Consider the following 15512-nt stretch of genomic DNA (forward strand, 5'->3'; position numbering starts at 1 on the left):
TAATTTGTTCTTCTTAATTATTATATTTATTGAATGTATCTTGGTCTCATCCAGACTTTTTATATTTATTTGAAAGTCACACTATTATGCTCAAAAGCAGAACTATAAACTGAAATGAAAATCCCACTATCTTGTCTAATTCCACATTTTGTAGCTGTAGAACTCTTGAGACATCAAGACGTAGAAATCAGGCTCTAGACTTATTTTGTTATCATTACTTTTCATAAAATTACAGAAACAATGATATGACACAATAACCTTTAATATTGATCTTTTGCATGTGACTGGATTCGGTCGACAGGATTACATCAGATAGATGCTACATTACATTGTCAAAGCTAATTTATTAATGAGCCCCACTGGGACCTGATTAAATGATGTGTTATTAAGTGTCTCAGGATGTAATTACTCCCTGGACAATGTGCAAACCTCCGGGTGATAATGACGTCTTTTGTTATTAGCTAATGACTGATGTTGTTGAACGACACCCACAGGAGGTTAGAAATATGGAAAACAACTTTCAAACATTTGATTTCTTAACTTTACTAAAGTATTGTTAATATCCTGTTAACATTTATATTAAGTTCAACATAAAGCAGCACGACATATTCTTTTGCTGAAAATGAGTTTTTCCTCTTTTAAAAACTACATTGTTTTCTAACAAGCAGCTCCTTGTTTGTATTAATATGTGAAATAACTCAGTTAATGAAAAATATATAACATTAAAATGGTGTTTTTCAGCTTTTCTTGTTTTCTTTTCATGTCTGCGTGTCCCTGAAGAAAAACACTAATTGAAACAGTTTGGAACTGAAGTGGTCACATCAGGCCTTTGGGAACAAGGACAGTGTTAGGACCCTAGGACCTTATGACATTAGGACATTAGGAAGTTAGGACATCTAGACTCATCCCCTCACCCAAGGGAAATGGACGATATGGACCCTTGAGTTTGTTAATTGATTTGACCTCATGATTATTATCATGAAACCTGTGATCTGTGGCCCTTTGATTTTATGACTTTATTCTCAACCGCAACACGTTAAATTGATTGATTTTTAAACTCATATACGTAAATCCTAGTATAGAGACTGGTGACCTCTACGACATCAGGTGCAAACGTTCACTCTCACGGATGTTGATGTTAACAGGCCCTGAAGTGGTCGTGAGGCTGCATTTTGTAGTCATTGGAGAACGGCCTTGTTGTTTCAGTATTATTTTGAAAATAAATGCCATGCTGCTTTGTGAAGTGATTGATGTCTGCTTCACGTCAGTGGTAATTGAAGTTCACAAAGCATGGGCCTACAGCCCGGCTCATCACTGTTTTGGGTCCCCGGACACATTTCCGGTGGTTTTTTTCTTTGCCAGTTTCTATATTTGCATGCATTGTGACTTTTTACAGAGCAAATGTCATCCAATTGTTTGCAGTGCCTGGAGCTCTCTCGTCCACCTTAGATTCCTGATCCCACTGCTTTGATTTGTCCCCGAACGTTCAGGGGTCTCATCCTGCCACCGCATTTCCTCTAAATCCGCTTTTGTGTAACTCTGCTGAAAATCGAACAAACCAACACAATAACATACATTTGCAAAAACTATCTTTGACTGATGAGGTGTATTTAAAATAAATTACTGCAAGACAGTTTGACTTCAGCCACAACAGCAATGTGATATCTCTTTCATTAGAGGGGCATCTGACCTCTGACCTCTGACCTCAGGGGCGTTTTTTCCAACATAGATATGTCTAAACATCTCCACCTGGGGATCTATTGTGCCGGAGGTTCGAACCCTTGCTGAATAAAAAGTGTGCCGCCCTAAGAAGACATTGTGTTGATGTTTCTCACACATGAGGATAAAAGAGATTGAAATGTAGCTGCTGAGCCCAGATTCCCTCCTCGAGGCAAGTTACTGTCACGTACTGTGTGTGTTTGTTATTTCACACAACATCAGGACTGTGTCTGCTTATATTTGTTGTGGGTTGATATATATGTATAGGATAAAGGTCCTCATCACATTTCATGTCACTAATGCCACCACTATGCATCTTTATGGTTAATTATATTTTGATTGTTGATTGATGTAATTATGTCTTCCTTGGTGCTCTGATGATGAGTTGTGTTTTTACAGGAGAACAGAAGAAGACACAGACTACTATGTGATGTAAGTATTGTGTTAACATGCAGCAGTTATTTATTTAATGTGTATTTCTGACAGGTTAAGGTAAATATTTTCAGTTACGATTCACATTATTTCATTTTAGAATATGGAACAAAAACTTTTTATATACATTTGTTGTTTCTGTGTTGTTGTTTTTTTCTCCCTGTAAACTATCTAACGTTTCCTCCTCTTGCAGTTTGTTCCCATCAAGTTAAACAGAATGGAGAGAAACACGACAGTTGCCAGCGACATCCTGCAAATCCAAGGCTTCGACATTTCTCCGGAGTTCACGTACCCCGTGTTCTTCATCCTGCTCTTCTTTTACTCCTCCCTGCTTTTCTCCAACATCGCCGTTCTTGCGCTCATCATCAGCGAGAAGAGTTTGCACCAGCCCATGTTCCTGCTGTTCTGCAACCTGCCCGTCAACGACCTGATAGGTAACACCGTGCTGCTGCCTCGGCTGATGGCTCACGTCATCTCCACCGATCGCTTCACGACCTACAGCCAGTGCGTGGCTCAGGCTTTTTACAGCCACACGTTCGGCTCGGCCTCGCACATGATCCTCGTCATCATGGCCATTGACAGGTACGTGGCCATCTGCCACCCGCTCAGGTACAGCTCCATCATGACGACCAGAGCCGTGATCGGCCTGTCGGCGACCGCGTGGGGGGTGTCGCTGGTGCTCGTGTCCATTCTGATGGGCCTGACGGTGAGGCTGTCTCGTTGTAGGTCAGTGATACAGAACGCGTATTGTGACAACGCGTCGCTGTTCAAGCTTTCATGCGAGGACGTGACCATCAACAACATCTACGGACTCTTCTTCACCGTGCTGCTGTTCAGCTGCTCGATCGGGGGCATCGCCGTCACCTACTTCAGAATAGCCCTGATCTGCTGGATCAAGAAGAACAAGGAGCTGAACAGCAGAGCCCTGCAGACGTGCGCGAGCCACCTCGTCCTCTACCTCATTATGCTCTGGTCCGGATTCTTAACCATCATACTGCATCGTTTCCCAAATTACCCAGATTTAAGGAAGATCGCATATATTCTGTTCCATGTGGTCCCTGCTAACTTGAATCCGATCATTTATGGAATGCAAACGAGATTATTACGTGATAAAATTATTCAAATAATTCGCAGGAAGTAGGTTGCGACCTAACATCTCCTGTTTTAGGATGCTCAAAACATACAAACAGATATATTTAACATAATGAACCTAAACTAAAATGTGTTTATTCAAAGATGCCTGTTATATAGCATGCAATGCATCCTATTGTGTTTATTTTGAGTTGTGTTTTACTCACTTTGATTGTCAGAAAATTCACCAGGATGATCAGTGAAGATAGAATTTGAGTGTGTTGGACTTTTTATTCTCACTTAGTTAAAGTCGTCCCTTAACTGTAGAATTGAAATAATGTGGAACTTTTTCCGAATTGTTTCTAATATTCAAATGTGATGAAAAACACAGTTCTGCTGATTTAGCCTTCAGTGAGTTTTTTCCGTTGTCTCAGATTAAAGAGTCATAGTCCATCAGGGATTATACACAACAAGAAGGAGGCAAATGGTTGTGATCCAGGGGATTTAACAGATAATCCATGTCAGTGACTCTGAGACCGGTTTTCACACACACAACCATCGCCTGGTTGTGTTTCTCAACATTCTCTGTTAAAATAGGTTGATTGTTGATTTCTAGAATGATTTACATGTACATATTCACCTCACAATGTTTATTTCTGTGTCTATTTATTTGTATTTATGATATGTTCATCCTTTGACCCAGGGGTGTCCAAACTACGGCCCGCGGGCCATCTGCGGTCCGCCATCCATTTTAAATTGGCCCGCCTCAATAAAATTAAAATTAGAAAAAAGAAAAAAAAAATTATAATTTTTTTTTTTTTTTTTTTTTTTTTAAACTAACAATTTAGTAGCACTTAAATGGCACTTACTTATAGCACTTTGTAGTTTTGCTCTATTCTTGAAGAAATTGTACTTTCTTGATTCTTGTTGTTCTTGGTTTGTACCCTCGGATAGGGGAGAGCAGGGTAATGTGGGACATTTTTTACATTTGCTCCCCTTTAGGCGAGCTAAAATTATTTATCAGTAAAACTTACACATTTCCCATTAATTCAGGATGTTTCCTAGCAATGGAAATGATCAGAATGTCTTCAGGACAAAGGGCAGTGAAAATATGATTGTTTTTAAGAAGTGGTCTTGTGTCTCAATTTACCCCAGCTTAGGGGTAAATTGAGACAGACCAGAGAAATCAAGGGGGTAAGGTGATCCACTTACTTTTTCAACTTTAAAACTACCATAACAACACATGTTGTAATAGGTAAATTACGCACATTTATGATTATTATGATTCATGTGATCTCTTGCACACCCTAGCTTACCTGCACATTGTTTCTCTGTCCAATTGGCAGGGACAGGGATATTGTTTGTCTCTGCATTTGCCAGTTCACGGCACTTAACTGGAGCAAGGCCATGGAACTGGTCAGCTAGTTGTTTCAAGTGTTTGGCAAGCTCCTCCTCCATCTCATCTGTGAATATTCTCTTTACCTCAGCTACTGCACCCCAGGCTACTGATTTTACTTCCCCTTTCTCTTTTTTCTTTATGAATCTTTTGAGGGTTGTCATCAATATTTCTATCCCTTCCAGCTTTTCTTAAGGACTTCTTTCCTTGCATGACCTCAGCGGCTGCACTCTCCATCTCTGCGAGGGGTGTTTGGCCCCAGGTTGACTTCCTGGTGTAGTTTCTTGGCATGATGGCTTTTCTACAATGTTTATGGCATTAAAACATATGTAATGTAATATTACACTAAAATATATTTAAGACTAAACTTAACTCGTGCTACATTTCTCACTTTACCCCACAGCATTTGTCTCACTTTACCCCACAGCCAACATATTAGAAAAAACAACATTTCTTAGCAATTCAGGCTAATCTTCAGCTAGCATCAATCATATGGTTTTATATGTTGGAGGTTCATCAACATGTATGATATAAGTTTTTCTACCTGAATCAATTTGTTTTGACACAACAGTTGATTAAGTTCAAAGCAAGAAAATGTAGTTTTACATGCAAAAATCACATTTTTGTGAAAAAACATTCTAACCACAGCACCAGCACCAACTTCTCCTTCATGGCAAGGGTGGAATGGGAGGGGATCGAAACATAATGATCACATGACCACAAATGTGTTCCGTTGCCTAGATACAGGGGGTGTCTCACATTACCCGATGTCTCACATTAACCCGCTCTCCCCTACACTTGAATGCACTGATTGTAAATCTCTTTGGATAAAAGCAACAGCGAAATGAATTGTAATGTAATGGACTAAGGCCCACTGTATTGTACTTCTCAGTTTTGACACTAGGTGGCACCCAACTCACCCCTGACCTGTCAGCTGTCCCTCAGAACGCCGCTAAGCCCCCCGCCCCAAGCGACGCACTGTCAACAGTCCGCTCGGGGGCAGGGGGGCGTGGCGGCGTGAGTGGCCCAGTCCTTCGAACTTTTTTCTGTATGTGGCCCTCGGGATAAAAAGTTTGGACACCCCTGCTTTGACCCATTACTTTTGAAATCAAGAAATAAATGTTGCTGTACATAAACTAATCATAAAGCAAGGACACTTTCAAAATAAAAGCTTAAAATTGTGGAAATAGTATCGGTTAAAAAAGTTTTTGAATTAATTTGCTATTTCATGGATGAGCTTTAAAACTTTAAAAGACATTAGGTTGAAAGTTAGATCATGCAAGATGTACACAACAAATAATGGATTCGGTCGACAGGATTACATCAGATAGATGCTACATTACATTGTCAAAGCTAATTTATTAATGAGCCCCACTGGGACCTGATTAAATGATGTGTTATTAAGTGTCTCAGGATGTAATTACTCCCTGGACAATGTGCAAACCTCCGGGTGATAATGACGTCTTTTGTTATTAGCTAATGACTGATGTTGTTGAATGACATACAGGAGGTTAGAAATACAGTAAATAACTTTCAAACATTAGATTTTTTAACTTTACTCAAGTATTGTTAATATCCTGTTAACATTTGAATTAAGTTCAACATAAAGCAGCACGACATATTCTTTGCTGAAAATGAGTTTTTCCTCTTTTAAACTACAATGTTTTCAAACAAGCGGCTACTTGTTTGTATTAATATGTGTAATAACTCAGTTAATTACAAATATATAACATTAAAATTGTGTTTTTCAGCTTTCTTGTTTTTTTTCATGTCTGCGTGTCCCTGAAGAAAAACACTAATAGAAACAGTTTGGAACTGAAGTGGTCACATCGGGCCTTTGGGAACAAGGACAGCATTAGGACCAAAGGACCTAAGAACATTAGGACATTAGGACTTTAGACTCATCCCCTCACCCAAGAGAAATGGACATAATGGACCCTTGAGTTTGTTTATTGATTTGACCTCATGATTATTTTCTGTGGTCTTTTCACTTACAACATGTTGCAAATCTGTGATCGGTGGCCCATCAATTTTATGAGTTTATTCTCAACCGCAACACGTGAAAATTGATTGATTTTTAAACTCATCCACATAAATGTGCTGTGAATTGAAACTGGTTCCCATAAATATTCTTTATCAGGATCTGTGAATTGTTCCTGGGAATCTCGTGAAAATGTCAATGACTCTTTACACTTTTTTTTTTAAATGATACAGTGGCTGAGAGAGCTCAACGCAATGCAAATTAATAAAACAAATGCAAATAGAAAAAAGACACGTACAAATTGAGAAAACAACTTCGTCAATTTGAGGACACACATGCTGCAAAAATTCACAATACTTGCAATGACAGGAACGTGCTGCATATAGCGAAAACGACCCAGAAAAGTGATGAGTCCGGCTCTAATTCAAAACTTTGTGGAGTTATTGTAGTCTGCGGTGATGGAACTTCAAAAAGCATGTTTTTTTAATTTGAAGTGTGTTGAGCTGTCTCGTTCACAATAGATTCCTGATACCACTGCTTTGAATTGCCGCCAAATTCTCCAGGGTTCTGTAGAGGTAATTGTAGAATTTAAATTATGTGGAATTTTCCAAATAGTTTTTAATATTCAAATGTGATTAAAAAATACAGCTCTGCTGATACAGGCTTCAGTCGTTTATTTCCGTTGGGCTCAGATTAAAGAGTCGTAGTCCATCAGGGATAATACACAACAAGAAGGAGGCAAATGGCTGTGATCCAGGGGATTTAACAGATAATCCATGTCAGTGACTCTGAGATTTGTTTTCACACACACAACCATTGCCTGGTTGTGTTTCTCAACATTCTCTGTTAAAATAGGTTATTTGTTTATGTCTAGAATGAATTACATGTACAAATTTACCTCACAATGTTTATTTCTGTGTCTATTTATTTGTATGTATTATTAAATTAGTAAAATTAGGTTTTCAATTCCATTAATTGAATGACTACAGTTTAATTCAGTGGAGCAGATTCCTCTGCCAAGGCCATACACCCCCACAGATGATTCTTCTTCAGGCCTCATCCTCCACCAAGTTTGGTGAAAAACAATGAAGACTTTTTGCATAATCCTCCAAAGAAATACACCAACAGACAAATAAACTCTGGAAAACACAATCTCTGTGACAGAGGTAAGGAATTGTTTACTGGCTTTACATATGATACACTGCATCTGCACTGAAGCTCCGTGAACAAATGAAATATAATAAAAGAACTTGTGAAGCAGCAGTGGATATCATATTTAATTGTCCCCAGCTTGTGTTAATCCTTTGACCCAATACTTATGATATCAAGAAATATATGTTGCTGTACATAAACTAATCATAAAGCAAAAACATTTTCCAAATAAAAGCTTAAAACTATGGAAATAGAATCGTTTGAACATCTTTTTGATTTCATTTGCTGTTTCAGTTCTGAGCTTTAAAACTTGACACAACCTTAGGGTTGTGTCAAGTTTGGAAAATCTGAATGTTCGTTACGTTTCTGTATGAAACATAGAAACTAAAAGGTATTGTAAGGATATGTATGATGTGAACCCCAATGTTCTGCAGTTAGATGGCTTTTCCCATAATGAGCAGGCTCATGAAAAACACCATAATGAAAAAAATCCACATGAAGAAGCGATCTAAAACTTTGGCCACCTTCTTCCACTCCCCAGTCCGTTTCTGCGTGGCCCTCTGGTCCCTGTAGCAGTTGGCTATGTACTCAATGTTACGCAGCAGCTGCCTCTCATTGCTTTGGCTGCTGCCGGACGTCTCCCTGTCGTTTCTCTCTCCGTCGCTAACACCTGGTTTCCTGCATCTACTCGGACCCTCCGCATCTCCGCAGTCCATGCTCATGAAATTACCGTTTTTCCATGCACTGTAGTGGTTTGTTGGGTTCTTCCCCATTGAGCCTATAGGACTCATCATCTGGTCGATGTCCTCCCTCTCCTCTGCGTGCTCTGTCTCTTGTGCTCGCTCCATTTTGAAGCCACAGTCCTCTCGGCCTGCTCCTGCCTGACCGTTCATGGTGCAGTCGGTGTTTGCCACCAGAGGAAGCTCCGGCTTCTCTGGTTGTGGCGACATGCAGTTCTCTCCGACTTCGTAAACAAAGAACATTCTGGCCATGTACTGCATAATGACTGTCTTGGCCCACTTGGGAACGGGCTTCGCATCGGGGCCACAGTGGTGGATGTTCATGATGAAGATGGTCAGGGCGGTGGAGGCCGTGATCATGGTCATGGTGGCAATGTAATATTTTCCTGTGGAAGAAAATAAGATAAGGGAATCAACAGACTTTTATCTGAGTGACTTTGCCTTCGCACTTACCAATTAGAGGTACGTTATCAGATGGCGGCATGATCTCTGCAACCAGCAGCTGGAAGACAGTGAGGGCCAGCATCATGGTGACCCCCAAAGACACCTTCTCTCCAGAGTCAGCCGGCAGGTAGAAGCCCAGTGGAGCCAGGAAAGAGATCATCACGCACGGTATGAGCAGGTTGAAGACGTAAAAGGCCGCTCTTCTCTTCAGTTTCAGTATGTAGGTCACGTCCGGGTAAGGCTCAGCGCAGCAGCCGTACTGGATAATGTTCTTCTTGGCCGGCATGCCCTGCACCTCCCATTCCACGTTGTCCACCAGGTCAGCCAGGTCCGCGCTGTCCATGGCGTTCAGGATGTCCAGCTGGTTCCCGTTGTAGGTCCAGGAGCCGTACGTGAACCTGCACTGCTGAGCGTCGAAGGGGAAGAAAGACACGTCCACTTTGCAAGAGCTCTTGGTGATAGCGGGGGAGTCCCACATGATCTCCCCATTGTGTCGGATCACCACATTGGTGTCCATGGGGCCAGTGAAATGATTATCTGCACTGAAACACAGAGAAAACTTCAAGAAATAATTATATAAATTAGAGCAGCTGGACTTCTACTAATCTTCAGATACCAAAGTTTTTTTGGCGTACCATTAAAAGATATTAAAATTTCCTGGAGTAGGTGAAGAACCATAAACTTGATCAGGATACAAAGGCACAAGGAAGCCAACTGAGGGAAGAATCAACTCCTTTTGGAAAGTTGGACTCATTCCTCAGTGTTGTGTCTGCATTTTATACCATTTCAGTGATGCAAAAGGATTGTGTTTACATATTTAAGCCTCTGTTGACCCCACATGATGTTTTTAGGTCACAATAAACAATGTAATGACTTCTCGCCTTCTCATCACGGCTTGTTCTAGGATCTGAAATAAACTATGAATATGCTTCAGGTGTTTATATTCTGAGCCGCATGGACAAAAAGAGTAGTTGCATTACTGGTGTATAGAATTCAGACAGAGGCCTGGACACTCCAGTGAATAACAACTTCAAGGAGAGTTCAGCTTGTGCCATGTGTCCTGACCAATGAGACTCACAGCTAAACAGTAGAGGAATTATTAACCCAATACCAGTCCGACCTACTTGTTATATAGGACTATATCAGGTCTCCATACATAACTACTAGGTATGCGGATGGTATCGAGTCCATCATAATCATCTTTATTCCAGTTGAGGTGTGCGTCAACCCAAACTTGTCGTATCCATAAATATGCAGTCAAAATTTGGTTTCGCTCATCCTGTAAAACAAACAATTGGAAAATGACTGACAAGCATATTTAGTTCAAAAGAAATGTGACAAAATATAAAAGTGGCACCACTGGTTTGATGCCAGTGTGTGGGTATCGGCACTCGGATGGGGCCTAACAACTATTTTCATTATCAGTTAATACATTTTTTGGGATGAATGCGTCAAAATACAAATCAAAACCTCCACCAGAGCCTAAAGAGACGACTTTGAATCATTCGTTTTGTTCAACCGTAACACTAAAACTCAAAGATACTCAGATTACAATTACATAAAGCTGTAAAAGAAGAATATTTTTGCTAATTGTGTAGTTTGAGACGTTACAATCACTGGATTTGCATAAAATGTATTTGTATATGTTGCTTAGATATGACTGATATGATTTGTTGATTCCGTGGACTGACTCCTAAACCAATCGACCAGTTGTTGTCTCGACAGTTACTCCTGTGTCCACTGTGGTGCTTTACCATGTCGATAATTTGCGACAGCGTAACCTGCAGGGTCACATTCAGGATGTTGTTCGTGTCCTCCACCGGCCTCAGCGCACTCGTGTAGTTGGTGAATAAATCTTTCAGGAGCTGCTGAGCATATTTCCCGTTTGCACACCAACAGGCTAAGACAGGGACAGAAACAGCCAGGTCAACACAAAGCATCTGTTTTATTACTTTACATTTTATGTTACTATATCTTTTCTGTCTGGAGCAGTTGATGCTGAGGAGGGAAATAAGGGAGAACATGGTAGAGAACATGGCTGCCTGACAGATGGTGGAAGGGGACAAACGGGATGTCGGGTGAGATGCCCTTGTGTAAAGCTGTAAGGAGATCAGGCAAATCTGACATTATGTACCAGCAGCGACTTCCACCCTTCAGCCTGTGCATGTGGGGCGTAGCATGTGTTGATCGAACCATTAATCCACTGGACGCACAACATGTGAGTATCAGAACGAGTCTAAACAGGGAGATTATACCTTCATGTCCTGTGAAAAGAGTGATGTTAGAAATGATTCAACCAGAAACATAATGTATTCTTCAGGGTTTGTGAGGGAGGTTCTACTTTTATAGCTTCACATGACCAGGAAAACTTGTGAGGTGATATTGTGAAAGGTTTTAAAGATGAAAACAACATATAACAGGTCTTCTAACTGGGTCTTCTTTTCCAGTGTCAACTTTGGATTTGGACAGGCCAGATGTTACCGCTGAGCTGGATACAAAGGAAGGTTTACAGGATTACGATGAAATCCCTGCACAACCGCCTGCAGGTTTCTGTGTAACAGCTTTCATGGAAGAGGAAGGAACACATGAGAAGAGATGAATGATCCATAAAATCTAAAAAAAAAAACAATGGTGGTAATCAAATTAAATACAACCAGTGCGAATTCAAATTCATTTTATGTAAATGTTCTTTACATCTTTCATAACACAGAGTCTCAAATAGGCAACATTTTGGATCACATCCGGTAATCTTACAATAAACTGCATGTAAACTTACTTGGCAAAACGACGATGCACAGAACCAACTGAAATAAAGTTTGGAATCTCCATCGTTTCATCCTGCAGAAACAAATCATCTCGATCGAAAGACCATTTGAGCTGCTCTGTGCCAAACAGGCTTCACTCAATGAAAATGAAAGAGTTTTGAAATAGAATGATGAAAACAGCGATGAGGAATCCAGCCGTGGTTAGAGTCTGAGCTGCAGAGAGGAATGAGAGGCGGGGACAGACGGATTGAACAATTCCTGGTACAACATGTTACACACACACACACACACACACACACACACACACACACACACACTCACACACACACAGACACACACACACACACACACACACACACAGACACACACACACACACACACACACACACACACACACACACACACACACATTGCATGTGACAATAAAGCCTTTGAGGATGATTCCTGTGGTTCAGCACCGCGGACAGCTCCCAGCCTCATCCTCTGATAATCAATAAATAATAATCGATTAATTGCGTTTTACATTGTTTATACTATAGAATAATGAGCACGAGACACGTTTGATTTATCGTATGTGGTCTGCGCATCATTTTTTGACGTATTCACACGTGGCTTCCTCAGCTCTCTGCTCCGCTCGCGTTCTCTTCCGGGTGCTCGTGTTGTTACAAACACACTGGGGGATTTTTCTCCTTTCCATTTTTCTCCTCCCGTTCTGTTGCAGCCGCAGGCCTCTTTCTCACCTGAAGTAAATTCGGCTGAAGCGAAATATGTCGGAGGATGATCCGCACCGGGTCCATCTTCACCCCGCCGCCTGATTCAATGAACGCTCCCGTTACAGCGCAGTTATTCACCGGCCAGAGGCGACAGCGGAACAATACACACATCAGAGGTGGGTTCGTCTCTGCAAATGCATGCAAATCACAGACGTAAATACCGACCGTTTGGTTTTGAATGCACCGTATAAGCAGCCTCCTCATTTAGACGTTTATTATTAGCACATTCATTACTGCAGGCATTGTGTTGAAGATTTGTATACATGAGATTTTTCCATTTGTTTCAGACCAAAATGCTTCAGGGCTCAAATATCTTTGGGCACGAGCGGCCCCTGGTCCTCAGGATCTCATTCACCACCTGTGTGGTGACGACTGTGTGTCTGCCACTGCTCGGACTAATAGCATGTGTCTTCATCTCCTCGGTTTTTCATTATGAGGACTCCACCGGCACACACTGCCAGGTAATGTCTCTGCAAACTGTATTTTTCTTAGCTCAGTGTTTAAAAACTGAGACAGATTCGTACAAGTTGCTTTGTGGTTTGATTTACAAGAAATATGTTTTCTCCTTTTACTTGGCCCTGGTTTGAGATTTGACTTTACATTTCCAGGTTCCTAACTACCTGCCATCCATCAGTGCCTCAATAAGCCTCAGCCCCGAGTCCCACATATGGCGCTTCTGCATCGGACTGCACTCGGCCCCGAGGTTACTGGTGGCGTTTACCTACTTCAAATTTTACAAGACATGCTTCGCCTCCAAGTTCCACGAGAGTGCGCTCAGCCGCCTGAACCTGGCCTTCGCTCTTACTGAGAACCTCGGCCTCTTGCTCCTCACGTACGTGTCGTCCAGTGAGACATACTGTGAGTGATCCGTGTAGTGACTTCATTTTCAATCCCAGTATCTTCTACAGGAGATATTTGAAATCAAACTTATTTCTATGTGTATATTTCCCCTCAGTTGTACACAAGGAAGGCTTCGTCCTGTTCCTTGTCAGCTCCCTCGTCCACATGCTGATAACCTGCCGTTTGTGGAAGGCTATTAAGAAGTATTCTCTGAGTCCTGAGGTAAGGTGGTGTTCAACTCCTGTAGGATTTACAAGCGTAAATCCATCATTTGCAGAATTTCAATCCAACCCAGCCTTTTTTCTTATTTCCATACAGGATGCAAAGTCTCACCGGTGGAAAGTGCGTTTTTTACTTCTCAACATTTCCTTCTGTGCTTTTGCCGGATTCTTTTATTATAAACACAACATGTACTGTGAATCAGGGAGTAAGTATATAAGTCTTTGGAAAATTGGGAAATGCCCAGAGAATTCCCAGAACACGTCTTTAACATTCTCCCGTGTCATCTTTTTCACAGGTTACACATTTTTCGCCCTGTTTGAGTATCTCGTGGTCTTCTCCAACATGGCCTTCCATCTCACGGCTGTGTGGGACTTTAAGAGCCGGGAGGTCATGGTAATTTCGTCCTCTGAAGATAAAACCTTCTGACTACAAACACAAGGACTAAGTGCTAAACACACAACCACTCAACTCCCTGATGATAACAGCCGTGCTCCCACTCCAGAGGACGAGTGGGACGAAGGCCTCCTCCACATATTTCCGTGTTGACTGCTCTCGAGTCCTGAACAAGGTGCCGATGTCAACGAGCAGAGACAGATTTGCACAAGTGCTACTTTTAGCCTCAGTGTCTCATTCATGGACGCCTTCACCCACATACAGCACATTACGTATTATAATTTGCAGGTTTTAACTTTTGCATAATGCACAACATATGTGTTGTCATATTGTTTGTGTGCCAAAGTAAAGTGACAAGTGTTTTTCAAGTGTGCTTGACTTTTATTTGTCTGTCCTAGTGTTTAATCTCCAGAAACAAAAGTAATACTCCAAACACAGTATTGAGGACACATACAAACATATTTTGTTGTTTATTATGCTTAGATTTGAATTCAATTCTTATTCCATTAATACCTAATCTTTATTCAAATATTAAGGTCAAATTTGTGGCCTCCAGTTCCTGTTGTTAATCCATAACAGGTAATCCCCCCACTCTTACCTTACTTTGACCCAAATGTTAATACTGCTGGAAAAGAAAAAAAAAGCAAGTATTATTATTCCACATATGAAAATATCTGGACTTGCATTATCATACATATTATTACAAGTTTTTTGGAAAACATTATAAAATCATGTCAAATTCAATCAATATTCGAGTCTGTAATTAAAAGTAAGAATACAAATATTCAGATTTACCAGTTTCTTGTTTGTGTCTGATCAATCTCACAGAACAGTTCTTCAGTGGAATCCTCCATTTCTGATCCCCTAATGTTCAGAGTTTGTTCACACTGAATCAGGGAGACGGAGAGTATGATACTTTTGTTCTTTCTACAGCTGTACATTTACACAAAGAGAAGATTCATACTCAATGTAGTGTGACTTTAATAATTCTTTAAGCGTGTGTGCAATACAATATATTAATATATACATGAATATATTGTCATTGTGGTGTTTTATTTTATACACCAAGACCACTGTGCAGTATCCCTATCTTTTTAATAAGATAGTAAAATAAACCCTTGTTAAGAGCTGGTTGTAGAGTCTTACTGCTGCAGGAAGTGAGAGGCTGTGTAATTGTTTCTTTAAAGGTTCAGTTTGTAGAATTTAGTGACATCTAGTGGTGAAGTGTCATGCTGCAGCTGAAAACCCCTCACCTCACCCTCCACTTCCAAACATGAAAGGAAACATGTGTTCGCCTTCAGTCGTCATAAAAACAAACAATAAAAGGTGTTTAGTTTGTCCTGTTTGGGCAACTGTAAAAAACATGGCAGCCTCCATATTATGTAAACATAAAGTATTAAAATATAAAGGCTCCATTCTAGCGCAAAGAAAACAACAATTCATAAAATGTGTGATGACTGGAATTACAAACTGAACATCCCTGCAGGCGTTAGGGTGTAATGCTTTAGAGTTACCGCTTGATGACGCACTTGAGCAGCCCCTGGTAATCCACGGTGTTACCCTGCGGACGCTAGGGGGCGATAC

The 15512-nt window shown here is 40.8% G+C and overlaps 3 protein-coding genes across 3 annotated transcripts; 2 read left to right on the forward strand and 1 right to left on the reverse strand.

Moving 5' to 3' along the window:
• The first annotated feature begins 2365 nt into the window (after positions 1 to 2365).
• LOC128440298 (olfactory receptor 5B12-like) lies at positions 2366 to 3292 on the forward strand. The gene has a single exon (XM_053422973.1). The coding sequence runs from the start codon at positions 2369 to 2371 to the stop codon at positions 3290 to 3292; it is 924 nt and encodes a 307-aa protein (XP_053278948.1). The 5' UTR covers positions 2366 to 2368.
• A 4334-nt stretch (positions 3293 to 7626) lies between these two features.
• Positions 7627 to 11772, reverse strand: chrna10a (cholinergic receptor, nicotinic, alpha 10a). Its single transcript, XM_053422854.1, has 5 exons — positions 11712 to 11772; positions 10690 to 10835; positions 10060 to 10214; positions 8945 to 9477; positions 7627 to 8877 (listed from the first exon to the last, which is right to left on the reverse strand). The coding sequence occupies exons 1-5, from the start codon at positions 11770 to 11772 to the stop codon at positions 8186 to 8188; spliced, it is 1587 nt and encodes a 528-aa protein (XP_053278829.1). The 3' UTR covers positions 7627 to 8185.
• Positions 11773 to 12419: 647 nt separating this feature from the next.
• On the forward strand, positions 12420 to 14817 carry LOC128440215 (post-GPI attachment to proteins factor 2). The gene is made up of 6 exons (XM_053422855.1): positions 12420 to 12589; positions 12761 to 12934; positions 13082 to 13331; positions 13429 to 13535; positions 13632 to 13740; positions 13831 to 14817. Exons 2-6 carry the CDS (start codon positions 12767 to 12769, stop codon positions 13959 to 13961), a joined length of 765 nt encoding a protein of 254 aa, XP_053278830.1. The 5' UTR covers positions 12420 to 12589; positions 12761 to 12766; the 3' UTR covers positions 13962 to 14817.
• Positions 14818 to 15512: the final 695 nt, after the last annotated feature.

This window comes from Pleuronectes platessa, chromosome 5 (genome assembly GCF_947347685.1).
Source record: "Pleuronectes platessa chromosome 5, fPlePla1.1, whole genome shotgun sequence".
Lineage (NCBI taxonomy): Eukaryota > Metazoa > Chordata > Actinopteri > Pleuronectiformes > Pleuronectidae > Pleuronectes > Pleuronectes platessa.

Bases quoted from the DNA above. Each gene is read 5' to 3' on its own strand.
- chrna10a (XM_053422854.1), bottom strand. From the start codon at position 11,772: ATGAAACGATGGAGATTCCAAACTTTATTTCAGTTGGTTCTGTGCATC. The intron at 10,836-11,711 runs GTAAGTTTACAT...TCCCTGTCTTAG, and splicing joins GTGCATCGTCGTTTTGCCAA to CCTGTTGGTGTGCAAACGGG. The intron at 8,878-8,944 runs GTAAGTGCGAAG...TTTCTTCCACAG, and splicing joins TGATAACGTACCTCTAATTG to GAAAATATTACATTGCCACC.
- LOC128440298 (XM_053422973.1), top strand. From the start codon at position 2,369: ATGGAGAGAAACACGACAGTTGCCAGCGACATCCTGCAAATCCAAGGC.
- LOC128440215 (XM_053422855.1), top strand. From the start codon at position 12,767: ATGCTTCAGGGCTCAAATATCTTTGGGCACGAGCGGCCCCTGGTCCTC. The intron at 12,935-13,081 runs GTAATGTCTCTG...TTACATTTCCAG, and splicing joins CCACCGGCACACACTGCCAG to GTTCCTAACTACCTGCCATC. The intron at 13,332-13,428 runs GTGAGTGATCCG...ATTTCCCCTCAG, and splicing joins GTCGTCCAGTGAGACATACT to TTGTACACAAGGAAGGCTTC.